The sequence below is a fragment of the Nothobranchius furzeri genome, chromosome 16 (assembly GCF_043380555.1).
Source record: "Nothobranchius furzeri strain GRZ-AD chromosome 16, NfurGRZ-RIMD1, whole genome shotgun sequence".
In the NCBI taxonomy this organism is placed as follows: domain Eukaryota; kingdom Metazoa; phylum Chordata; class Actinopteri; order Cyprinodontiformes; family Nothobranchiidae; genus Nothobranchius; species Nothobranchius furzeri.
The window spans coordinates 38,154,181-38,181,280 of NC_091756.1; the positions used below are offsets into that span (position 1 = coordinate 38,154,181).

A 27,100-nucleotide genomic window follows, 5' to 3' on the forward strand; every position below is an offset into this window, starting at 1 on the left:
GGTAGAAATTCTAACCCCTCTGGAGGAAACTTTAGCCATCTGTCGAGGTGAGTCCAACTATATCTAATCAGAACCTCTCAACCTCACACACCAACTCCGGCTCTTTCCCACCAGAGTGGTGACATTCCACGTATTGAGAGCTAGACTTTATAGCCAAGGATCAGACCGCAAAGGTCCCTGCCTTCGGCTACCACCTGGCACACAATGCACCTGACCACTTTGGCCCCTCCCATGAGTCCATTTTAGATTTTATTTTATTTTTTTAATGTAATAGCCTCTGCTTTTCAAGTGATTTTTAAAATGCACACATTACAGTTTTTGGCTTAAAAAAAAGGAAATGTGAAAATCTTGGCCCATGTATTACAAAATAAAATTATAGTTTGCATCTTTAAACAGCTAAAAGAACCACATAGAAACCAATATAACAAGACTAATGAGGCGACAGAAATAGAAATACACAAGACATTTAGGAAAATCTCAGCTTTGTATTTACTCCACAAACATCCCTGGTTCAGAAGTGTGTGTGTGTGTGCGCGCGTGTGTGTGTGTGTGTGTGTTTTATTTGCGTATCAGGCAACGGGTCTTCGACGGTGTAGTTTATAGTGACGTGGAAGCTCCTGGTGGCTCTTCCTCAGGCCAGTTGGTTTTGGGAGATCTCCTCTAGATGAAGACCTATCGCTTCCTGTAAGAAAAATAATAGATTACGATTTCTACAGATAATAAAACCATTGCTTTTTCATCATTACTTTCTATCCAACATAATGACAGATTACCTTTACAAGTAGAAAAGTTGATGTAATTCAGATATCAGAGGGAAGGAAATAGATCTGGGACACTTCTAAAATGCATGTACTCTTACTTGTTTCACAATGTGGTCCTTCGTAGCCTTTGCATTGACACCTGAAGCTCCCTCCTGACAGTATGGGTGTGCACATATTTACAGGTTTCTTCACTTCTGATGAAAGGAATTTCCAACATAATTTATATGCAGACAAATTATACAAATTATGTTTTTTTGTGTCTAAAATTTCATTTGTGTTTTCTGTTTCAATGCAGTTGGGTACTGATGAGGGAAATTTCTAAATGAAAACCTTTACCTGTGCACATCATTTGCACAAGAACATCCTCATGGTACTTGAGATCCTCGTAAGACGGCACAGCAATCATATGATGCTCTGAGCCTGCGATCTTCAGCAGCCGGTCTCTTTGCATGTCTCCGATGCCAACCACAAAAACAGAGACTCCACTGTCTCTTATCTTGTGAGCGGGCACAACAGCATCGTCCCCACCAGAACCGTCCGTAAACACCACCACGGCCTTATTAACTCCTGGCCGTGCACCTTTAGCGAAGGTCAGGATGTTGGAGTAGATGTGGAGAAGAGCTGAACCAGTTGACGCCACTCCTCCCATATAGCTGGCATCACCCACAGCCCTGAGGGTGGCAGAGCCGGAGTCGTGGGTGTCCAGGCCAAAGACGGTGTGGGCTCTTCGACTGTAGATAACAAGGGCTACTTGAGCCACGTCGCGGTTGATGTCAAACTGAACGGTGAGGCTGCGCACAAAATCCTTCAGCGTAGCAAAGTTCTCCCGGCCAACACCGCCTGAGGCATCCAGGGCAAACACAAGGTCCACCGCTTGACCCAGACAACCTGAAAACACAACTTTAATGATTGTAAGATCATTTATAAACGGAACTTTAAGATCCCTGCCAGAGGCTCGTTTCAGACCCAGGTACATCCAAAATATTTCTACGATCTAACATTTTAATTAGTTACACTCTAGACTATAAGCCCTACAGACACGTCAACTATCAATCAACTCTGGAATACAAGATGCAAAACGTTTCCATATTATGATACAACAGCATTTACCATTTGACCTAAAGGTGGTGCTAATGTACCGACTTTTACAGGAATAGGCCTGCAATAACTCTAAAGTGACAGTGTGTAGTTTTTACTGTTAATCTATGTAAATATCAATCAAAATGTTGTTGAAAATTAATTAAATGATGCCCAGTTATTGAAAACTATTGGCGGCTTCGTAACACACAACCATAAAAATCAGGTCTAAAATAAATGGGAGCGGGTCTAAGTCTCTGGGCAACTTCATATTAGATGCCATGTTTCCTTCTACGGGAGCCCTTAAGGACAAAACGCATTTATTGATTTGTAACAAACAGTAAAAAAATTTCACCATTCATAAACGTTGTTGATATTACACATTTATCTCTTCACTTATTGCCAGTGATGAAAGGGAGTCTGGTGTGCTCATCATTTTGCTGAAGTTTGCACTCCCTGAGGCTTTTTGACCCTAATGGGCATCCATTGGTGACACAAAAATACAGCTTGCTTGCTGCCCCATAATGCCAGGAAAAATACACACAGTCACTTTAAAGACCAGATTTAAATAGAAATAATTTCCTATCCCATTATGTGAAATAAGGGCTAAAGGTGCATACAAATCATTTAGTTTAATTAATGAGTTAAGATTGAATATTGAACAATTTAATAAAAAGCTATTTTTTTTTTTATTTTACCTCCACAGGGCATTTAGAGGTGTGCAGAATGAAGGTACAGCTTTTCATTTAAAAGCTATATTTAAATTAAAATAGTTCATGCTTACATCTACCAGCCAATGGAGAGCACCATTGTGGGTTTTCAAACAGTCCACTTGGCACAGCGAGGCTGGCACTGTGGAAAATGGTAAACTTGTCAGGTCAAGCAGCAGCTTCTGAGCTCAGAAGATGGCTTAATCCCAATATTCGAACTGCACCCTGTGGTCTTTAGCAAAGTGCACTTGGAGGAAGTGCACAGTAAGGCTATGAGTGCATAGTATACAAGTGTGCAAATAATTGCCAGAGTGGGACACTGAGCGTTGCGTCATCGACCGCAGCGCGGGCCGTTCGCTGCTTGTGCTACTTAAAAAAAAATCTTCTTTAACAACTTTTAAACCAACAATTTCTCGACTGAATTTACATTAATTGCTGTCCACATTAAATCTTAATCTAAAACATTCACACCATGAATAAATATAATTAATCATCTTAAAATTAACTTCTTTCATTTGAAAATACACATTTCTAGAAAAGGCTATTGAGCCATTGCTTTGGCCTCTTCTCAAACTTTCCACACAGCAATGAATTGCAGAATACCCTTGACCGAAGTCCACATCGATGCAGACTTCGGCCAAGTGCGGATCAAATTTCCCACTTGGGAATCAGGACACTCTACACACTCGCACTCCTGGACTGAAACGTGCAATTGAAGGGCACAAGGGTGGAAGTATGAGTATTGGGATTGGACCATTGCCATTATCCTGTTCAGAAGAGGAGCGACCATTAAAGATCTAAAACCAGAGAGAGTTTAAGTGAAGCCTACAACAGATGGACCCAAATAAAATATTTCACATATCAGCAGCGAACCTGGTATCCCGACGGCTGGAAACCTTGTTACACATGTTGCTTTGGCGTTCGTGTTCCACTTTCCACCTTTAAAGGTGCTCATCAGACAGTTAGTACTAGGGATGTAAGAAAACATGGCAATATATCGCAATATTTTTCTTGTGCTATTGTATCGATATTCAAAAGCCGTGTATCGAATTTTTGTAAGAATTTACATGCAGCTTTTGTGTATTTTCCTTTCCTTAGGTGCAATTCAAACACCAACCGCTACTTGGCAGCAGTGTGCAATGGGTTTTGTTTCCACCACTGAATTGTAAATCCCTCTATTATGGTTCAGATACGTCATGTTAAACATGCTACATATCAGTTTGGACCGTTTACTGAATTTTCCCACAATAATTTCAGTCTAAAAAATTGCTAATATCGTCTGGCTGAATGTATCGCAATATATCATGATATATCGTATCGTCTCCCCTGTATCGTGATACGTATCGTATCATCAGAATTTCACCAATACACATCCCTAGTTAGTACCTTGCATATCTACGCTGCAGACCTTGGCCTTCAGCTCTGGTATCTTCCCAGTGAGTTGATCAGCTGCTGTGTATGTGAGAGTCCTCTGAGGGTTTCCTGTGATGCTATTCAGCTGCTCCTTTAGGCCATCAGGTCCCACCCCGATCAGGAAGATCTCTCTGTCTCGTGCATATTTAGAGGCCTTGACCACATCGTCAGCAGCAGGAGTGGCAGTGAGCAGCACCACCACACGAGGAAGGTCATCTGATACGTCAGCGAACACGGGCTGGCTGACAAACCCGTTACGTGTAACATATTGAAGTGCGTGGCCCGTCAGGGTCTGGCCACCAGGTGGTTTAAGTGCATCCAGAGCCTTAAGGAAACCCTTCAGATTCCCGTTGAACTTTCCAACCTGGGCCTCCACTCGGGTCTCTCCACCAAACACTGCCAGGCCCACTTTACTGGGGCTGTCAGAGCCAATCACAGTCTGCAAGAAGCGTTTTAAGAAGGATTTAAGGCGTAGGAAGTCTTCTAAAGTCAGCGAGGCAGAGCCCTCAAGCAGGAAGAGCAAATCCACAGAGCAGTCCAGAGATAACGCAGGAGCTGAGGGAGGATTAAGGGTTTTAGTATATAATTACTGTATGTCTGATGTCCTTTTTACATGCAGAGGGTGAGTACTGACCACAGTGAGGGTCTCCTCCATATCCAGGTGGACACACACAGCGGTACCCCTCTGAGCCTTCTGACACACACATCCCTCCATTCAGACAGGGCTGAGAGTCGCAGGGTTCTGACAACAGGATGGAAGTCGAGATCATGAAAGAGGGAACAATGTCAGAGAATTAAAGAGATGGGAAGGGGGCTATCACCTGTACAAATGGTTCTGTGGCAGACTGACAGGTGGCTCCTGTAGACCTTGCTGTACCTGAAAAACACAGGTTAGTTTAGAGGGATAGAACTAAAACAGATTTTCTGTCTTTTTCTTTGTGAGAACATGTTCGCAAAGTGTTTCAAAGTAGCTGTTCTCCATGTGTCTGGAAGCTGCTCTCCAAAACTACAACTCTACTAAGTTTTAAAACATAAGGAGCTGACGTTGACTCGTTGGTGCAGCTGTTCTCTAACTTGAGCTCTACAAGCCTCGGGACCCTTTTGGGGGGAGGACAAAGATGCAGCAGAGTGTGAAATGAGTTTAGCTAAAGCCAATTAAATGTGCCCCAGGAGGGAGCGGCTCGGTTTTTATTAAAACATCACAACAGCATATTAACAGCTGGGCACTGATCTGCTCATAGTAAGACTATACATAATGTGTTTCCTTTAATTTGAAGGTGGGTGCACCAACCCACCCGCCAGGCTTTTAACCAACTCTCCAAATACCGCCGACCCAACTGGGAATGACCACAGGACAGCAGTGGGAGTGGATCCACTGGGTTTAGAAAAAAGTAATGAAGGCACAATGGAGTATACCAGAAGATTTTGTAGATGAAACACCATTCATTGGCTCCATTTTCATCATTTTGTTTCCCAAAGTTGGGTAGCAGAAATGACAGATTCAGGATATAACAATGGTAATCATCTCCCCAGCAAATGTCCAGCTCCTCCTGAGGAATACAGGGTGTTCCCAGGCCAGAGAGGATGTATAATCCCTCTGGAGAGGTCTAGGTCTGTCCTACCTCCAGAGGAATAAAACCAAGAAATCATCCTAAAAAAATATGCCTGAACCATCTAGACTGATTCCAGTTGATAAGGAGGAGCAGCAGATCTAATCAAAGATTTTCCCAGATTTTGGAAATATGTGGAGTTCCCACCATCTCATACAGCACTCTACTGCTCTCTCTGTTTGCCGCTGTTGTTTACATCACCACATCTTATGTATTTCCTGGTGTCCATCCCCCCCTCACTGGGTTGGTACTAACTGGGGTTGTCACAGTGTGAAAATTTAACCTCGTTATTATTGTGACCGAAATTATCACGGTTTTAAGTATTATTGCGGTATTTCTTTTAAATAAGTCAAATTTTCGAGCAACTTCAACAGATGCAATGGTGGCTGGTAAGGGTCATCGCGCCTACACCGCGGCCACGGTAATCCACCGAGATAATATCCATCCATCCATTTTTGGCCACTTAGGTCGAAGGGGCAGTAGCCTACGCCGGGACGCCCAGTGTCATGTGCCGGGATGAGTGCTCCTCTCCTTTTTGTTCCATCTTTGAGCTGCTGTGTTTCAGAAGACGGAGGCTCCAGATGCAGCTCATTAACAATTAGCGGGTCAAGATATAAGAGGAGGAGGAGAACACACACCGGATGATTAACTACAACTTGGTAGTTCCAGCCTTTTGTGTCTCCAGGTTAACTCTAGTGATTTTTGGATTTAGAACCCTTGTGGATATTCTTGTGCTTACCTGTTCCCAGGATTTTTGGATTGTTTGTGGACCTTACCTTGACTCCTCAAGACCTCCTTGGACTTCTGAAGTTTCTGGAGCTTCTCTGGTTTTCCTGTGGCTCCTCTGATTGACTACTTGGACATTTCCATAATCCCGCTGGATTACTCACCTGTGCCCCCATAAAACTCCTGGATGCAGCATTCACCGTTCTCCTCCCTGCCAGCCTGCTCTCCTCGCGCCCCCTCTCCTGGACACCCCCTCTTGGATTCACCCCGGCACTCCACCTACCCTCCCCAATTCCTCAGCCCCCAGCTTCCCGTAAGTCTTTACTCTGCACCTTCCTAGTTTAGAATTACCTCCCTGGACTCACCTGTTCCTCTGCTCTCCCCTCCTCAGATGCTGCGGTTCCGATGCAATCCCCACTGGACCTTATCCAGTGCACCCTCAGTTCCCGATTTTTAAAATAAAATTCTTCAGTTTTTCTAATTGATTTGTGAGTGGTGAATTCTGCATGTCTTAGGTTAAACTCGTCCCAAAACATGTCAGAATCATCCGGCCAAGCTGCTAATCCCGCAGATTCATCTCTTGCCGATCTACTCAACAGGTTATCTCAGCAGGAGCAAGTCCTGCCACTGCTTATGGAACAGCTTCAAGCTGCTAACAACCGTTTCCAACAGTTGGAGGCCATGGTACGACAGGTACAACTCAGACTGTCCCAACCGCAGCCCCAGGCCCACTCTGTGGAGCCTCCGCTCGCTGCCCCCGTTCCTCCTGCAGTGCCCGGGCCGGCAGCAGCAGCCACCCCGGTAGTCGCCTATTTCCATCCAGCCTCCTCAACGCCATCACCACATTCAGTGGTGAGTTTGAGGACTGTTACAGTTTTCTGCTACAATGTCTGCTCGCTTTCGAGCGCTCACCAGGAGCCTTTTCTTCGGACTCAGTCAAGATCTCATACATAGTAGGATTACTTCGTGGGAGAGCCCTAAGATGGGCTGAGGCAAAGAGTCACTGTGCTACTTTTCTGTCGGGACCTCTAGAGGACTTTTTGACTGATTTTAAATTAACCTTTGGCAGTACTGAGTCTGTTAAGGACATCAGTAAGACTGTGGAGTTTATCACAGGGGCGGAGATCGGTTGCTGACAAGTCTGTGGAGTTTAGAATCCTGGCGGCTCAGTCATCCTGGAATGAGGAAGCCCTCCTCGCTGCCTTCACGGAGTCCCTCAACGACCGAGTTCGGAACCAGCTGGCACTGTGCCCAGAACCCCAGTCGCTGGAGGAACTCCTCCGCCTGGCCATTTCTATTGATAAACGCCAGCATGAACTGCGGCACCAGAACTCCAGAACCAGAACCTTCCCCACACTGGACCGTCACCATGGGTCGGGCACATGGCCCTCCATGGAGCCCACCACCATGGAGGAACCCATGCAGATGGGAAGGACACACCTCAGCCGGGAGGAGAGGTCACATCGGATCAGGTCAGGTCTGTGTTTACATTGTGGGGAGCCAGGACACTTTGCTAGAGCCTGTCCGACTCTGTTAAAAGGCAGAGTCCACCAGTAAAGACGGGACTACTGGTGGGCAGTAACTCTTCTTCTGCAAGCTCCCGCTGTGTACTTCAGTGTGTTGTGTTTTTTAACTCTGAGCAGTTTCCTATAGAAGCACTTGTTGACTCTGGTTGTGAGCAGTCCTTGTTGGACCCAGACTTAGTAAAGAGATGGAAGATCCCAACCATTCGGCTCCCTACTCCGCTCTCTGTGTCTTCCTTGGATGACCGGCACCTGTCAACCATTACTCACCAGACCATCCCGTTGTAGTTACGAGTGTCAGGTAACAACACAGAGGCTTTGGCTTTTTATGTGCTTCCCTCTCCTCAGTCACCTCTGGTCCTGGGACATTCCTGGCTCTCTCTCCAGAACCCCCACGTGAACTGGGAGACACACAGAGTTGAGGAATGGAGCTCATGATGCTCACAGACCTGCCTCCGCTCAGCCTCACCCATTCTCCGCAGCCCCGCCGCTCCTCCAGCAGAAAGAATAGACCTGTCCTCTTTGACACTGGTCAACCACGACCTCAGCCTAGTCTTCAGCAAGGATCGGGCATCATCTCTCCCCCCACGCCGGCCATTCGATTGTAGCATAGATCTACTGCCGGGGGCTCCTCTTCCCTCCAGCCACCTTTACCACCTCTCTAAACCAGAGAGAGAGGGAGAGCATGGAGAGCAACATACAGGAGTCTCTGGCCGCCGGCCTCATCAGACCGTCCTCATCACCCCTAGGAGCGGGTTTCTTCTTCGTTCTGAAGAAGGAAGGAACACTCAGGCCCTGTATTGACTACAGGGGTCTGAACCAGATTACCGTTAAGAACAAATACCCGCTGCCTCTACTAACATCTACTTTTGAGCCCATTCAGGATGCCAGCATCTTCAGTCGACTGGATCTCCGGAACGCTTACCATCTGGTTCGAATTCGTCAGGGAGATGAATGGAAGACCGCGTTTCAGACTCCTATCTGACATTTCGAGTACTTGGTGATGCCTTTTGGTTTAACTAATGCACCAGCCGTGTTCCAGTCCTTAGTGAACTCTGTTTTAGGAGACTTTCTAAATAAGTTTGTGACTTTTTATTTAGATGATATTTTGATTTTTTTCTAACTCCTTAGAGCAACATGTAAGACACATTAGGGCCATGTTACAGTGCCTCCTGGAGAACCGCTTATATGTAAAGGCAAAGAAATGTGTGCTCCACGTCCCCAAGGTAAAGTTCCTTAGTTTAGTTTTCCTTAGCGGGAGGCTAAGGGCAGACCCTGAGAAGGTCATTGCAGTCACTGAGTGGCCCATTCCAACTTCTCGGAATCAGTTACAAAGGTTCCTGGGCTTCACAAACTTTTACAGGAGGTTTATAAGGAACTACAGCCAGACTGCCTCCCCGCTGACCAACCTGACCTCTGTTAATTGCCCTTTTGTTTGGTCCTCAGAAGCTGAGGCTGCCTTCCAGACCTTAAAGAGGAGGTTCACTAACGCCCCTTTGCTCCACAGACCTGATTTGCAACGCCAGTTCACCCTTGAAGTAGACGCCTCCGACACAGGCGTCGGCACTGTACTCTCTCAGGTATCTCCCACGGGTAATAAACTTCATCCCTGTGCCTTTTTCTCTCAACATTTAACTCCCGCAGAGAGCAGAAATGAAGAGGGTGACCGAGAGCTGCTGGCTGTAAAGCTCGCTATTGAGGAGTGGAGACACTGCCCTGGAGGGGGCAGAAACACCTTTCGTCATCTGGACTGACCACAAGAATGTGGTTTACCTGAGAGAAGCTAAGAGGCTTAATCTACGACAGTACGGTAGTCTCTCTTCTTCTCACGTTTCAATTTCCAGATTTCTTACCGCCCTGGGTCTAAAAACACAAGACCAGACGCCCTCTCCAGGTTGTACGCTCCGGATCAGGAGGTTGAGCACTCCACCATTCTCCCCCCAGCATGTATGGTGGGAGGAGTCATGTGGGAGATCCGGGATCAGGTGCTGGAGGCTCTTAAAACTGACCCAGGTCCAGGTAAGGGTCTGCCTGGCCGGCTTTATGTGCCACAAGGCTTAAGGGGCAAGGTCATCCATTGGGCACACACCGGCAGGTTTTCCCTGCACCCAGGTGCAGGCTGCACTATTGCCCTATTGAAACGGACTCTCTGGTGGCCTGCTATGTACAAGGACATGAAGGACTACATCTCGGCGTGCCACGTATGTGCCCAACAGAAGGAAGACCATTGGTCTCCGGCAGGCTTATTAAACCCCCTTCCTACTCCCTCACGTCCCTGCTCACACATAGCCTTAGATTTCGTCTGTGGGTTGCCTGATTCGCATGGTTTTTCCACCATCCTCACCATAGTGGACAGGTTTTCTAAGGCTTGCCACCTCGTACCCCTAAAGTCTCTCCCTTCCTCCTCTGTTACCGCTAAACTCCTCGTTAAGCATGTGTTCAGGTTGCACGGGATTCCAGAGGAGATTCTCTCGGATCGGGGACCTCAATTCATCTCCAGATTATGGAAGGAGTTCGCTGAAGCTCTGGGGACTAAGGTCTCCCTCACTTCTGGAAATCACCCACAGATGAATGGAAAATGTGAGTGCATGAATCAAGAGCTCGGGGCCATGCTGCGCTGCATCTGCTCCGCAAAACCGTCATCCTGGAGCTCTCACCTCGCCTGGGTGGAGTACACCCACAACTGCCATGTTTCTACCGCTACAGGTCAGTCACCATTTGAAGCCTCTCTAGGTTACCAGCCATCCCTGTTTCCCCAGCAGTCCTCAGCTCCATCGTCGGTCTCTCAGTTTCTCCGGGGGGCCAGACGGGCATGGGCATCCACCCAGGCCGCTCTGGACAGGACGGCTGATGTCGCTCCTATTTACTGGCTTCAGCCCTTTAAACACCTTTGGAGCTTTTTGCTAGCAGATGCAAAAGTACAGACGCTGGCACTGCAGTATTAGTTTGGTGCAGACTCAGGAACCTCACAGGCTCACAGATTGTAAAAAATTAGCTACGTCCCTCTTTGGCTTTTATGAAAGGAGACTGATGGCACCCCCAGCCAGCTGAGAATGAAATCTGTTTCAATGTAACCTCCCTTCTACCATGACTGAGACATTAGACTGTTTTGTTATTTTACTCTAGATCTCTCAAAAAGGAGCAATGTCCTTTAAGGTGGTCTGTGCTAATGTTTGTGGCTGTCGTCGTTGTCTTCGTCCTCTTGTCCAGGTCCGGGTCGTGGGGGCGGCATCCCAACTGGGGAGCTCCAGACCATCCTCTCCCCGGCCACCTCCACCAGCTCCTCCAGCAGGACCCCAAGGCGTTCCCGGACCAGGTTGGAGATGTACCCTCTCCAACGTGTCCTGGGGCGACCCAGGGGCCTCCTGCCGGCAGGACATGCCCGAAACACCTCCCCAGGGAGGCGTCCAGGAGGCATCCTGACCAGATGCCCAAACCACCTCAACTGACTCCTTTCGATCCAGAGGAGCAGCGGTTCTACTCCGAGTCCCTCCCGAATGTCTGAGCTCCTCTAAGGCTATCTAAGGCTACCCTATCTCTAAGGCTGATCCCGGCCACCCTACGGAGGAAACTCATTTTGGCCACTTGTATCCGCAACCTCGTTCTTTTGGTCATTACCAAAAGCTCATGACCATAGGTGAGGATTGGGACGTAGGTCGACCGGAAAAATCGAGAGCCTGGCTTTCTGGCTCAGCTCCCTCTTCACCACGACAAATCGGCTCAGCGTCCACATCACTGCAGACGCTGAACCAATCTGCCTGTCGATCTCCTGATCCCTCCTACCCTCACTCGTGAACAAGACCCTGAGATACTTAAACTCCTCCACTTGAGGTAGGACCTCTCTCCAGACCCGGAGTTGGCAAGCCATCCTTTTCCGGTCGAGAAACATGGTCTCAGATTTGGAGGTGCTGATCCTCATCCCAGCCGCTTCACACTCGGCCGCGAACCTACCCCGCAAGAGCTGAAGATCAGAGCTGGATGAAGCGAGGAGGACCACACCATCCACAAAAAGCAGAGACGAGATTCTCCTGCCACCAAACTCGACACACTCCACACCACGGCTGTGCCTTGAAATTCTGTCCATAAAGGTAATGAATAGAGCCGGTGACAAAGGGCAGCCCTGGCGGAGTCCAACCCTCACCGGGAACAGGTCCGACTTACTACGGCTATGCGGACCAAACTCACGCTCCTCTGGTAAAGGGACTGAATGGCCCTTAACAGAAAGCCACCCACCCCATACTCCTGGAGCGTCCCCCACAGGGTGCCCCTGGGGACACGGTCATAAACCATCTCAAAATCAACAAAACACATGTGGATTGGTTGGGCAAACTCCCATGCCCCCTCCATCACCCTTGCAAGGGTATAGAGCTGGTCCACAGTTCTACGGCCAGGACGAAAACCACATTGCTCCTCCTCAATCTGAGATTCAACTATCGATCAGACCCTCCTCTCCAGTACCTTGGAGTACACCTTTCCAGGGAGGCTGAGGAGTGTGATCCCCCTAAAGTTGGAACACACCTTCAGGTCACCTTTCATAAAGATGGGGACCACCACCCCGGTCTGCCACTCCACAGAAACTGCCCCCGATGACCACGCAATGCTGCAGAGACGTGTCAACCATGACAGCCCTACAACATCCATAGCCTTGAGATACCCAGGACAAATCTCATCCGCCCCCGGGGCTCCGCCGCGGTGTAGTTGTTTGACTACCTCAGCAACTTCCACCCCCGAGATCGGACAGTCCATCCCCAGGTCTCCCGGCTCTGGTTCCTCCTCGGAATGCGCGTAGGTGGGATTGAGGAGCTCCTCAAAGTATTCCTTCCACCGTCCAACTATAGCCCCAGTTGACATCAGCAGCTCCCCATCCCCACTGTAAACAGAATGAGTGAGTTGCTGCTTCCTCTCCCGAGGCGCCGGACAGTTTGACAGAACCTCTTTGGATCCGATTGATAGTCTTTCTCCATGGCCTCACCAAACTCCTCCCATGCCCAAGATTTTGCCTCGGCAACTGCCACTGCTGCACCCTGCTTGGCTATCCGGTACCTGTCTGCTGCCTCCAGAGACCCACAGACCAGCCACACCTTGTAGGCCTCCTTCTTCAGCCTGACGGCTCCCCGAACCTCTTGTGTCCACCAGCGGGTACGGGGGTTGCCACCACGACTGGCACCGGTCACCTTGCGACCACAGCTAGCAACAGCCGCCTCAACAATCACAGAGTGGAACAAGGCCCACTTGGACTCAATGTCCCGCACTGCTCTCGGGAAGCGGTCAAAGCTCTGCCGGAGGTGGGAGTTGAAGACTGTCTTAACAGGTTTTTCTGCCAGGTGTTCCCAGCAGACCCTGACTATGCGTTTAGGTCTGACAGGTCTATGCTGCATCTTCCCCTGCCATCTGATCTAACTCACCACCAGGTGGTGATCAGTTGACAGCTCCGCTCCTCTCTTCACTCAGGTGTCCAAAACATATGGCCGCAGGTCAGATGATATGACTATAAAATGTATCATCGACCTGCGACCTAGGCTACCTGGTACCAAGTGTACCGATGGGCATCCTTATGTTCGAACATGGTGTTCGTTATGGCCAAACTGCGGCTTGCACAGAAGTCCAATAACGAAACACCACTCGAGTTCAGATCAGGCGGGCCATTCCTCCCAATCACTGCCCTCCAGGTCATGCTGTCATTGCCCACGTGAGCATAGAAGTCCCCCAGCAGGACAATGGAGTCCCCTGATGGAGCACTATCTAGCACTCGTCCCAGGAACTCCAAAAAGGGTGGGTACTCTGAACTGATACTTGGCGCATAAGCACAAACAACAGTCAAGAACCGTTACCTGACCCGAAGGCTCAAGGAAGCTACCCCCTCGTCCCCCGGGGTAAACCCCAACACACAGGCAGAGAGTCTTGGGGCTAACAAAAAGCCAACCCCAGCCCTCCGCCTCTCACCCGGAGCAACTCCAGCAAAGGAGAGTGTCCAACCCCTCTCAAGGACTTGGGTTCCAGAGCCAATGCTATGTGTCGAGGTGAGTCCGACCATATCTAGCCGGTACCGCTCAACCTCTGCCACAAGCTCTTGCTCCTTCCCCGCCAGCGAGGTGATGTTCCATGTCCCAAAAACCAGTTTCCTTGTCCAGGGATCGGACCGCCAAGGCTCCCGCCTTGATCTGCCACCCGATCCACACTGAGACCGGACCCTTCATGTTCCTCCTGCAGCTGGTGGATCCACAGTTGGATGAGCCCATGTATCCGGTTCGGGCTGGGCCCGGCCGGGCCCCATGGGCGAAAGCCCGGCCACCAGGTGCTCGTTCACGGGCCCCAACCCCAGGCCTGGCTCCAGGGTGGGACCCCGGAAACCCTCCGGGCCGGGTACTCCGACTCTTTGATTGTACATCCATGAAAGATCCTCTGAACCGTTCTTTGTCTCACCCTTCACCTAAGACCAATTTGTCATGGGAGACCCTACCAGGGGCACAAAGTGCCCCAGACAACATAGCTCCTAGGATCAATGCACTCAAACTCCTCCACCACGATAAGGTGACGGTTCAAGGAGGAGTGTTTGTGGCTGATAGATTTTAATTACTATTTGGATCTTAAAGGTTCATTTTTCTGTGTTCAATAAAAAAATATTCACACAAATTCCAATTGAAAATGAAAGAACACCAAATTATTTTGTCAAGTGCATAATTACCACGTGTAGAAACAAACTTCCGCATTTATCAGTGAACACTTTTTTTGTCCGGAAGGAGCTTCACACTTGCCTGTAGTAGGGACATAGATAAGTGTATGGGGAATACCCCTTGGAGCCTTTCCAGCACATGAAATTCCCCTGTAGCTCCTTCACAGTCTCTAGAGTTTTTCTCTCACATGGGAACGACTCCACCTGACAACCTGCGGGACGGGACAGGAGGAAAGGAAAGTTTAAATAGTTGGAATGGGAGGTGTTCCTAGCTAGATTCAGTCAAGACTCCAACCTGCAGGAGCTGCACTGCAGACAGAGAAAGTGCTCAGAGTGGTGTACAAGCCATTGATGGCATCGTGAAAATCCTCAGCAAAGAAGACATGGCTCTCCACTGGCTCACTGGCAACAGCATGTAGCTCCTCCCACCTACAGAAAAACAGGGGTTTAAACATATTTTCACTTTACTGAATAATTACAGGCAACTCATGTTTTCTTACTTACTTTGGGTACCGTAAACCAATAGCAAACAAGATCACGCCTGTCTCTTTTAGCTGTGCTGCCGCCTGGACCACGTTGCCCTGAGACCTCCCATCTGACAGCAGGATGACGATGTGGGGGACAGAGGAGTTACGGCCACCCAGAAAACCCTTCCTCAGGATGTATTTTAGAGCCAGGCCTGTCTGTGTGCTGCCTCCTCTGCATTTGGAGAAATATTTCATTACATAGTAGAACCATGAAGATTTAAAAAATACATTAGACAAAAAAACTAAATAACTACTAAATATAAACAATTCAATAGGGCAAAAGTTATTATATATATATATATATATATATATATATATATATATATATATATATATGTATATATATATATATATATATATATATATATATATATATGTATATATAGACCATTACAATGTCTAAATGTTAAATTCAACTGATAATGATACAGATGAATATTTAGAATTAAATACAAATGTAGCTTAATGTTAAAATCAAAATATAAAAGTGGCAAATTTAAACTAAATGTTTAGCTAACATACAAATAAAAAAGATGGAAGTATAGCTTGTAGGTCTTGGAGTCTCTTTGATGGTAAGATTGTGCAAGTCTATTCAACCAATATGTGATTCTAATAATTTGAATTTGATTTGAAATTTTTTCTTTTCAAAACAAAAGCATTCAAAGTTTGTGTGCAAGATGAAAGGAAACACACCGGTAGGAAATCCTTTTTATTTGTTTCTTCAGCTCCTGCCTGGTGGAGTACGAGTTCAGCGAAAACTCAAGTTGAGGGCCCGAGCCAAACTGAATCAAACCAACTCGCACCTGCTCAAAATCAGAATTATACCACATTTAATTCAAATTCAAATTCAAATTCAAAAAAACTTTAATCATCCCCGAGGGGCAATTGTTTCAGTACAGAAGAATTGGTACTGTGGTCATTCGCAACAAGAGTTGCGCTACCGTTAATTAGATGAAAAGGGGATCACATGAGGATAAATTGGGGGAGGGATAAAAAAGGCATACCAGAGTTACTCCCGGCAGGGCGTAGCTTTACTATGCAAAAAAAAAAAAAAAAACATACGCCTCAAACATATAAGCACGAGCATCGACAATTCACAACACGAGACACCGAGAGGAAGGCGGGGTGGGGGGGGGGGGGGGGGGGGGGGCGGCTGGGATCCTGTTTCCCCAGCAAGAGCAGCCCTATGGCGCTCAGCCACTGTAGGCACAGGTGGGAGGGAGATCTTGGGAGGAGCGCAGAGCACATTGACACCTGCAGGTTGATGACCTTGCCAGGCTGAAATCCACCAATCTGAAGGCGGGGGGTAGGTCGGGTTTTCACAGCATCTGTCTGCATTCCTTCGTGGGGGTTTGTTGTTGGCATTCACAAGGCTGCCATGGCGTCAGGTTCAGATAACAAGACTTTGTTTGGGTCAGGCAGAGATAATTTTCCTCTCTGCCTTGAAGTCTGTAACTGATCATTCAAATCCTCCAGTGAAGCCAATTCAGGTTTTAAACATCTCCACACCGTCCAGTGACCCTCTCCGAGATAACATCCATTTTGCGCACTAATACCGGTATCGCAGCTAGAACATTGTCCAGCTTACGATTCACCTCGAGTAATGTCCCAGTCTGTGAGGTCTCCACACGGACGGTGCTTTCCGTGGGTGTGGGTCGCCCTCCAATCGCTCCCGTCTTCCCAAATTTCCAGAAAACCAAATATCCTCCCACTCCACACACACACGCACACACACACACACACCACACACCACACACCACACACACACACACACACACACATACACATTATACAAAAAGGAAATAGTGGTTGAACCAATAATGGGGTAAACATTTCTGATTGTAAACAACTACCTCTGCATAGAAATTGCACACACCTGCTGCTATATGTTTTGTATATTATTAGCGATATTTACCTGTTTAATATTATCTTATTGTTAGGGATGTTTTTTGTTTTGTTATTGTTGTGCATCTGCACTTTATGTAAATGTCTACGCATGGGACAGTGTGAAACGTAATTTCAATTCCTTGTATGGCAAGCACATTCGAAGAATTGACAAATAAAGTATTCTATTCTATTCTATTCTATTCTCCAATCAGAAGAAATCCAGTGATCATCAGGCCAAATATCCACACATCTTCGACATCCTCAATGGACAACTGAGAGAGGCATACGATCTTCCACTCCCTCCAGGGATCGAGCATATATCCCGCTGCGTGTGTCCCTTGCGGGCAAGTGGGAGCCCCCTCTTCCATTCTCATCGTAGAAAAAATCTTGTCAATTGCGTTGAATGACCAATTAATTAAATCCATTCTAAAAAATAGGGTTTTTCAGAAGAAATGCAGAGAAGCGCTCTGTGGGAAGACAGGACAAAGAGCCTTGGGAAAAAAAGATAAGGGAGCAAAAGCAGAAGCGTCTGTACTCTGCGAGTGCCGGCAGTGGGGGACAAGAAGTTTAATAGATGGGAAGCTGAAAAAGACATGACAAATGTTACAGAAAACACACCTTGTCGGGACCAACGTCTAGTGCTTGGCACAGCTGGACTGCGTAATGTTTGGACCTCTCAAAGCTGCCTTTCCCCACACTGTAGGAGCCATCCATGAGAAAGAGGATGTCCATGGCTGCTGAGCATTGCATCGCTTCAAATGGAAACACACACACACACACACACACACACACACACACACACACACACACACACACACACACACACACTTTAGTTATCACTGTCTCCACACTTCTATTTGTCCATTTCTACCAATTTAAAGCTCTCTATAAGGCTACAAAAACCTATATCATATAAAGAAAGGGTCAACAAATCTGGGATTTTCACGCAAGTAATTAAAAAGTTTAATAACAAAAAAGGCAGCTGAGTTGGGTTCCAGACATCTTTGATGAGTGGGCGTGACACAAGGGACTTTCCCAAACCTTTTTGCAAATGCTGTTTGTTAGTCAAACCAGGCTCAGGACTTGTGTGATGTAAGGGCACAGTTCACATAGAGGAATTTAAAAGTTGTTGGACGATTTTCCAAACATAAGACCACACACGTGGACATATCGCGGCAATGGCGCAATAAGTGGAAATAGCAGAATAAGGAGAGGGTGGTGCTGAAGATCACACCAAAACCAGCCTGAACAGGTGAGTTTTCAGCTGCTATTAAAGGAGACCACTGAGTCCGCTGATCTCAGGCTCAGGGGGTGAGAGGTCCAGAGTCTGGGGGCCACAGCAGCAAATGATCTAACACCTTTGGTCTTTAGGCTGGTGCTGAACAAACAGTAGGCTTTGGTCACGGGACCTCAGGGACCTGCTGGGGGTGTAGGGACTGAAAAGATCACCAATGTAAGATGGTGCTTGTCCATGTAAGGCCCTATAGACCAGAACCAGGACCTTGAAATGATCCCTGAAGTTGCCTGACAGCCAATGAAGCTGGAGGAGAAGCGGGGTGATGTGGGTGTGTTTGGAGGGCTTGGTCAGAAACCGAGCACAGGCATTCTGAACCACCTGTAGACGGTTCAGGGAGGTTCTGCTCAGACACGTGAAGAGAGAGTTGCAGTAGTCTAAGCGTGAGGAGATGAAGGTGTGGAGAACTGTCTCAAGTTCAGAACGGGACAGAATTAGACTCAGCAGTGTTCCTGAGATGGAAGAAGGAAGAGCGAACAAGAGAACTGATGAGAATCCAGGGTGAGAGCTGGGTCAAAGGTCACACCAAGATTCCTGACAGAGGGTTTGGTGTGAGAAGCAAGCTGACCAAGAGAATCTCTGACTTTGGGAACCAGCTTTTCTGGGGCACAGATGAGGATCTCAGTCTTATCTTCATTCAGCTGTAGAAAGCTCCCAGCCATCCAGGTTTTAATAGAGTCTACGCAGGTGTGTATCAGCTGCAGCTTAGACATCTCATGGAGATTAAAGGAGATGTCATCTGCATAAAAATGGTAGCAGATTCCTTTAAAGGAGCTCAGGATGTGCTGAAGACTCACAGACATTCTTACAAGAAATCTCGTAAAGATCTCTCGAGATCAAACAAAACAAAAAATACTCTATATGTCAAATATGATGAGGATTTGGAATTCCCTCACCTCGTATACCTCACTTTGTCACCTCAATCAATCAATCAATCAATCAATCAATCAATCAATCAATCAATCAAAGCTTTATTTATAAAGCGCCTTCCGCAACCCTGTCAGGAAGCCCAAAGCCCAAACCCCTCGCTCTCGGATTGGCTAAATGTCACAATCAACAGGCAGTTTTGGTCCTTTGTCCAAGAAATCATGGCAAGTTAATCTAACATTTTCAATATCCCAAATTTGTTACTGGAGCCTTCTTGATGTTCCAAGGCCAGGTCAGAGTGCTCTTAACACCACACATGGCAGGAATATCTGATGAGATTATCTTTAGAATCATTACAGTGACTGGGGCACTCTCTTTTAATTAGATAATTTCTTCAAAGAAACAATTGAATGAAATATTTCACTACATATTTATACAATCACTGAATAAGACACTTACTTTCTGCTGCTGTGTTGATCTTCATGATGTTGTCATGGCTGGTTTTGATCTCTTGCACTGGTTTACCCTGCTGAACTAGGAGCCACAAGAGGTAAAGGATCAGACCTCAACATTTCCTTGCTGTTTGTCCAAAAAAGTGTTAACTCCATCTCAATATGAAGGTTTTATTATGAAGTGGTTGCTTACTCTGTCCATGACCCACATGAGTTTGAGCTCTAGGCCTTTTTTTTTTTGAGAAATCTGCTCAACAATGACATGCCCACACGTTATGGAGTATATTTCTCTAACCACAAAGTCTATTTGATTAAATTTGGTTTCATTTCAAAGGGAACTGTTGTGGGATTTGTTGAGTTTGTTAATATTAGTAAATGTGTCACTGATGAAGTGTCAGTGGACATGGAACATTGTAAAAAAAAAAGTAGATTTTTTTCTTTTCCGCTTGAAAAAATGTTTATATCAGGACGGATGCCTCTTTAGAGAAAGGTATCAGTAGCTTTAAACCTTAATGAATTCATAGTCTTACATCTTGACATTAGCTATACTAACAATCTGACAGAGATTATAAGAGAATTGGCAAAGAAAAATTGAGGCTTGAACTGAAATCTCATTTTCCGGTTGCTAATCTCTTTTATTCTTAGAATTTATAAATTACTGTTAAAAGAAAAAAAAACATCTTTGTAACACTTCAGATTTCTTTAAAATTGAACTTGTGTGTATTTAAGTCATTATAGCTGCATGCAGAAACACACACACTGAAATATAGACAACACACAAATGCATCCATCACTATAATCCTAGTAAAGATAAAAAATAATCTAGTAAATCAGATACTTTTCACTGAGCCAGCACAGATTTACACTCGGCCCCTTTCCTGCAAACCCTAATTGACTAATTCAGGCTAATGTGAACAGACAAGTGAAGAAAACCCTTCTGCTGTTCCATTCACTGACGGGACATTCCTCTGCTCAGATACATGCACACCAGGGATAGGAGAAGGGGGGGGGGGGGGGGGGTGTTATGTGATTTACTGCCAACATGCCTCGTCACCCCCGGCAACCACAACAGATCACAGAGACACGAACATGAATGTGCATTTCAGCACTGGTCAGAAAGCATCTTCTGTAAAACTAGAAGCTGCTGGAAACATTTTTGGAACGTTCAAAACAGCAAATAAACTTACAGAAATACAGAAAACTTTAAAAGTCTTTAAAACTTTAAAATGAAGTCAAATCTACTGCTTTCTCAATGATGCAAGTACATTTATGTACGCAAACATGTAAAACTACATTAAGACACAACTTAGTCATTTTACAGACATAAACAGGAAACAACCGTCACTAGAACTCATTTAACCCTAGAAACACTAAATATATTACATTTGATTCAAGAGCTCCATCTCTTCTACAGGATCGACTCCTGTCCCCCACTAGAGGATGTAAATACAAGTATGTTCTAATCAAATGTACTCAGTCTAACAAGTGGCAACTGGAATAAAACAAATACATTATTATATGTTATAGTAATGTATATTTAAATATTTAAAAATTATATGTACATACATAATCTTAGAATTTGTGTTATTTTATGCTGGGATGTGAAGTGCTGACTTGACAGAAATGACTTATGATTAGTCAGAAATTAGAGATTAAACTCTTCAGCTTTCAGCAAGATGCAAAATGCATCGCTGGAGAGGAACAAAACAGACATTTTAATGCAAGCACAGAAAAAATAACATCTGTGTCAGTTTAATGTGGTTTAGATGCTAGAATTAAAAGTTGCTTTTTCTTCTCTGTATGTGTCGCAGGCTGGGTTTTATAGGCAGAGAAGGGTAAAAATGAATGAATATTTACAAGTAGGCCTACTTTAAAAGTCCCTAACATCCTAACTCTAAAGAATAGAGAACAGTACAAGACTAAATCCTAAAATAAAAGAAAGCAGAGGAATCCCACCACTGGCGATTAAAGAGAAACCAAATGATGACAGAAGATCTCCACCTGCAAACCAGAAGCCATGTTGTCTGACCTTTTCACGTTCCTGACCCTTTCATCTGCCCCCGATTTCAGCAAGATTCCCGCCTCAAAGCTCTCCTGGAAGTGAAAGTTTAGGGCCGTGTTCTGGTCAGCGGGGCCCCGGAGCTCAGAGAAGCCAACCGTGCAGCCAAGCCCCTCCAGTAAAGTAAAAGTCTGTCTTTAATGTGAGCATAATTACAGAGGGAAACCAGGAGTGAGATAATGAGCAGAAATCCTCCTGCTGTGGGACTGATGTCCATTTGGCCATTCTCACATCACAGACAGAGGGATTTATGGAGAGCTCTAAACGAGCCAGCAACAACTACTATTATGCTTGTTGTTAGAACTCAATTTGACAGAATTAACACCTCAACAAGTTACCCATGCTGACAGCTGGAGGAGAGAGCAGGAGCCTCCTGATGAGGTGAAACTGTCTTGTGTGGTTCAGTTACAAAGTCTTAAAATGGTCCACAATAAATGCTCGACACAGTGATAAAGCTGCCCTTTTGGAATACAACTTAAATATTATATTCCTGCACAACTACCTCAGACAAATACCAACACTTTAGTTCAAGATGAAGATGGAAGACGGCCCATGAAACAAGAAAAATAAACATTTTCAGCAGAAGAAAACTGAGAATCGCTTTAAATGATAAATGGCCTGTATTTGTATATCGCATTAGAGTTCCACAGCCCCCCAAGGCACTTTACAACACAATCATGCATCCACCCATTCACACACACGTTCACGCTCTGGTGATGAGCTACGACGTAGCCACAGCTGCCCTGGGGCTCACTGACGAAGGTGAGGCTGCTGAATACTCCGACCACCACCAGCAGGCGTGAGGGGGTGCTGAATCACATATCGGGGGTTTCCTTTTGCACAAACACACGCACGTTAAACCGATGCCATGCAAAAAAAAACAGACAAAAACAAGATCTTCTCTATGCTAGAGTAAACGGAAGAAAAAGCAGAACATCTTGTGAAACCGACACTTTTACTTCTGTGGAGAAACCAACAGAAATAAGGACCACCCGCTGTGGTCTCCACACATCTATTATAGCACGTCTTATGTTTTTGTGTTTAGTCCCATTATGATCCTGCTTTCATTTCTTTTTCTTTTCACAAAAAGCAACAAAAAAGAACTATAAATGAAAACCATCCTTTTAAACCATCTCTAGAGGCTTGGAATACCAGATGGGAAACATAAAGTGCAGAGCTTTAATCCAACCCATGAACCAACCTTGAAGGAGCAGCAGAGTTAGGACGAGGGTGGCGCAGGTACCAGGGCACATGTCGGGAAACCTGGAACGACAAACAGAAGCAGATTATTCTGTGTGAACACACACGGCTTGTGCTGCTGCGACTCTCTTCTGTTGATCAGCTAACAGCATCAAAGAGGTGTGTTCTAGTGCTCTTTTTAAGCTTTGTGTGGCAATTTTGGAAGAAAAATTCAGCGGCAAGTCAGTGTGGGAGAAAACAAATTTGACACATCAGCATTTTCATCAGTAAGAGTTTTTCTAAGCGGGCTATTGACACAAAAGTTCCACCACAAGTCAATATTGTGTTTAATTCATACAAAGACATCTAAAGACCATAAATTAAGTTATGTGTAATAAAATGAAAAGACATGGGGGAAAAGTGTTAAACACATGAAGATAACAAAGAGAAAGCATCTAGAAGCTGCAATCACCAACAAAGACTTTTCTACAAAGTATTAAATAAAGTGTGTTCAATATTTTTTCCCTGTGTCACTTTAGTTATTATGACTCAACTTATAAACTTAAATGTTCTGATTCCTTTGTATGAATTAAATATTTGGCTTGATGGGAACCTCCAGTGCAAATTTTGTGTGTGTGTATATATATATATATATCTTTCCCCCCCAAGAATTACTAGTCCATATGAAATGTTCATCAGTCTTGGTACGTTGACAAACGTGCCTGCCGCCTTGTGATTGATATTTAAGCTACATAAGCTAATTTTCATATTTCTGAAAGATGCATTTAAAGACAAAAATGGAAATTCCCATTTGTGCTTCTTTCAGAAAAATAAAAGGGAAAAGGTTTTTAAAAGTCCATTCTCTCTCTACATTTTTTTAAATATCAGCTTTTAACTTAAACTGGAAAAAAATGAGACAACCCTGAAATGTTTTTTCTCTGCTTGCCTTCAGGGCTTCCACAGAACATGAACTTCAAATCAAAACATTTGGACAAAGTTTGTCCGTAAAAAACAAAAACAAGAAGCATCTATTTGAAAGAATTACTGTGTTTTGCTTTTACACAGGTCAGGTCAGAACTTGCAAGATAATAGAAACTCGTGTCAAGTTGGCATACTAGCCCACAAAACAACAAAACACAGCACTCTGACTTCAGACCAACACCTGCACATGAAACCGTTTTGTCTGCGTGAGGCGGATTCTCAGCACGCGTGTTGAGTCTGTTCTTTATTCTGTCTGCACACTGATCAGCTCCAATGGGAGCAGGATTTCCAGCTTATGATGGAACAAGCTTGTGATTTATAGAGACAGGTATTTCAGTTCTAGTTACATCCACCCCATCCATGTCTTTCACTCCCACTCTGCACAAGATTACAAGGCTTGGACAGACTTGGAAAAATAATAATTACACAAATCTTTTTGAGCCCATTTTTAATGCAGGTAAACAACAAAAGCTCCCGGTACTGTTATGGGCATAGAAATCATATAATTTGTAACTTTGGTGTTGGGGATTTTCAAAAATATGACATTGAGGCCACACAAAAATGTATGATTGAAAAGCACCATGCAGCAACAAAAACAACTGCAGAACAAAATGGTCTGTATTTATATAGCACCTTCTAGGGTGTAACCCCCAGGCACATTACAATACATCCTGTCATTCACCCACACATATGAATAATTTGAAGCATTTTAATGATAGGAACTCAATTTTATCTTTGGAGTGAGCCCAGTTCAAAAGGACCACCACAGGTAGAGAACAAACAGGCTAACACAAACAGTTAGCTTTAAAACGCTGAGCTTAAGGTGATGTCATTGCAAGTGACTGCACACAATGAGTTCACGCATAATGTTATTTTCAAAATGTGACTAAAATGTCTTTAACTGAACATTTACCAACATTGGATTTAACAACTCTGGTATGAAGGACAATGAGCAGTGTGCATAGGTGACGCTGGGCCTTTATTTGTGTTTAAGACATCAGATTACACGTGGAGCTAATAAAAACCTTCTGGAGTATCCATTTTGACCTCGTTACCATCCTATTAGCCTGATAATCCCACCTGTCATCTGTCAGCTTTGTATTTGGTCATTACTGGCTGCACATAAAGGGTCTGTGGACGCTGCAGATAAGGTCTGATTATCTCCAGCTGATGATAAGCTCAGCTATAATATCCTGCTTGTCTGCTGTTCAACTGTGTGCACTGAGGTAGGCAAAGAAGAGGGACGTGCCAGGGAGGGAGACCCCTCTGTGCTGAGCTGTGTGTGTTTCTGAGACAGAGATGGACTTGTGTGCAGGACAGAGTATGGGCGTCTGTGATAGAGATCTGCGGAGCTGACATGGCGGCAGACTATGAAGACCTGAGTGGATAATCATCATCACAAGCTTTTGATGCGTTACTGTGCTCTCTCGCTGCAACATCTCGATGACAAAGTTTCATTGCTGCCACCGGGTGCAGTTTGGGGTGTGTATGCTTGCCAAGCTACTTAAAACACACACACCTGTCTGAAAAATTGGCTGCTTCTTCACAGGCATTCCACTGGATTTCACCGGCCTCGTTCAGTTTGTCGCCATGCTTTTGAACAAGCCTGTACTTAACAACCGCTACACATCAACAGGAGGGGAGAATACTATTAAAAGTCTAGCCGGCTCCCTCTCTTGTCAGCTAGTTCTTTCTCATGTTAACTGTTTAGAAAACTCATCTAGACACAAAGAAGTCCCTTCAATTGAGTAAAAGAAAGGTCTGAAGCTCAGATATGGATTGTTTAAGTTCTTAGGATGGAAAATGCTTTCATGCTGAACACTGTAATTAGAAAGGAGCACTCCTTCTGAGCCAGCTTCATACCAAACCCAGCCAACCAACCTATATCTGAAATGTGTGTTATTTTGTCAAATAACTGAAATATGGGAGACACACACGGCAAATGCTGTTTAGTGGTAAACACCTTGCTTTTATTCAACATGTTTCTTACAGTAAGGCATTTCACACTAAAATGTTGAAAATGTGTTTTTAATTTGAAATGTTTGCAAAAATCCAACCTTGCAGAAATAAGATTAATGTCTGCAACTGATGAGCATAAAAGGAAAGGTGTTTTAGGGGAAATAAGGCATGAGGGGTGGGTAATAGAGCCTCATAGTAATATCACAATATATTAAATTTGCAATTAAATATTTGTGAAAATATAGAAAATATTTAATATAAACAGCTTCAGGAATATAGCCTAAACAAAGAAAATATATAGATTTAATTCTAAAATTATTGTTCAAAATGTTTGCCCTGTAATGATGAAAACCATCAATCATGTCTAACAGAACAGCAGGTCTTAAATGTGAACTTTGACCCTCTTTCCATCTTTTTAAACTCTTCATGGATGCTAAAATATAACGACCTGAGCAGTAAACGTAACTTTACTGGTTCAGCCTTTGAAGTTTTCCTGCCAGCTTATTACCTTTTAGTTAGCTGTCAACATCTGGTCACGTGTCAGAGGTCAGGATGGACGCGCTGTCGGGTTGCGTCAGTTCTACAAAGACAGAAACTCACTTTTCTTTTACCTAAATAAATCACTAAGCGTGCATTTTCTTACTCTAACACGGAAATGACCAAACCTGTTTCCTTCAATGATGATCGGTCCACCACCTGCAGGTGGGTAAAACAAACGCACCCCACTCTGACACCGATGACTCCCCTCACCCCGCTGCGTCTCCTTGATCAGGTCCTGAATGTGCTCACGGCTCCTTCGCAAAGTGGTCCTCTCTCATTCTGCAGCTCTGACTGAAGAGCTTTGCCCCAGAGCAGCGGCCACGCCCACTCCTAACCCTCCTCTGGTATACCTGCAGGAGTCTGTCCTCTCATCCAGGTGTGTTAAGACCGTTTTATACTCAGCCTGACAGACCAGATCAGAAATCAATACTCAGTAAAAAAAAAAATTACTTTTACCAATTAAGGTTTTCAATTAAGAAAACAAAAACCTACCTGAACCAACCAGCTCTTATGTGAAAACTAATTGACCCTCTTAAAAAATAAAGATAACTGATTAACCACATTATTTAGAAAGCTGTGTTCAGTTTTGAGACCTGATTACTACCAGATCTACATCATTAGGAAATCATTCCAATAGCACCTGAGACCATGAAGCGGACTACAAGATCTCAAAAAGCAACACACCATGTCCTGTTTTAACCCTCAGTGTATAGTAAATTAAAGTTTACAAAACACTTGAGCCTTTAGAGGATAAAAACGTGCGCTGGTAAAATGGCTATAAAATGTATTCATTAATTACCCCCCCCCCCCCCCCCCATAAATCTGCTAAACAATGTCAGTCCTGCTCAAACATATAAAAATT

At 45.0% G+C, this 27,100-nt stretch overlaps 1 protein-coding gene across 2 annotated transcripts; it reads right to left on the reverse strand.

The window, feature by feature from the left end:
- Positions 1 to 26,513, reverse strand: vwa2 (von Willebrand factor A domain containing 2). Of its 2 annotated transcripts, none has more exons than XM_054749206.2 (15): positions 26,364 to 26,513; positions 26,207 to 26,278; positions 22,781 to 22,842; positions 19,528 to 19,602; positions 17,526 to 17,659; positions 15,714 to 15,823; positions 14,998 to 15,192; positions 14,789 to 14,922; positions 14,576 to 14,705; positions 4,783 to 4,838; positions 4,596 to 4,703; positions 3,935 to 4,516; positions 1,098 to 1,649; positions 860 to 955; positions 1 to 682 (listed from the first exon to the last, which is right to left on the reverse strand). In XM_054749206.2, the coding sequence occupies exons 3-15, from the start codon at positions 22,830 to 22,832 to the stop codon at positions 570 to 572; spliced, it is 2,337 nt and encodes a 778-aa protein (XP_054605181.2). In that variant the 5' UTR covers positions 22,833 to 22,842; positions 26,207 to 26,278; positions 26,364 to 26,513; the 3' UTR covers positions 1 to 569. The 2 variants fall into 2 exon arrangements, with proteins under 2 accessions (XP_054605181.2, XP_070401733.1); XM_070545632.1 differs by having other exon boundaries at positions 1,098 to 1,661.
- Between the last annotated feature and the right edge of the window lie 587 nt (positions 26,514 to 27,100).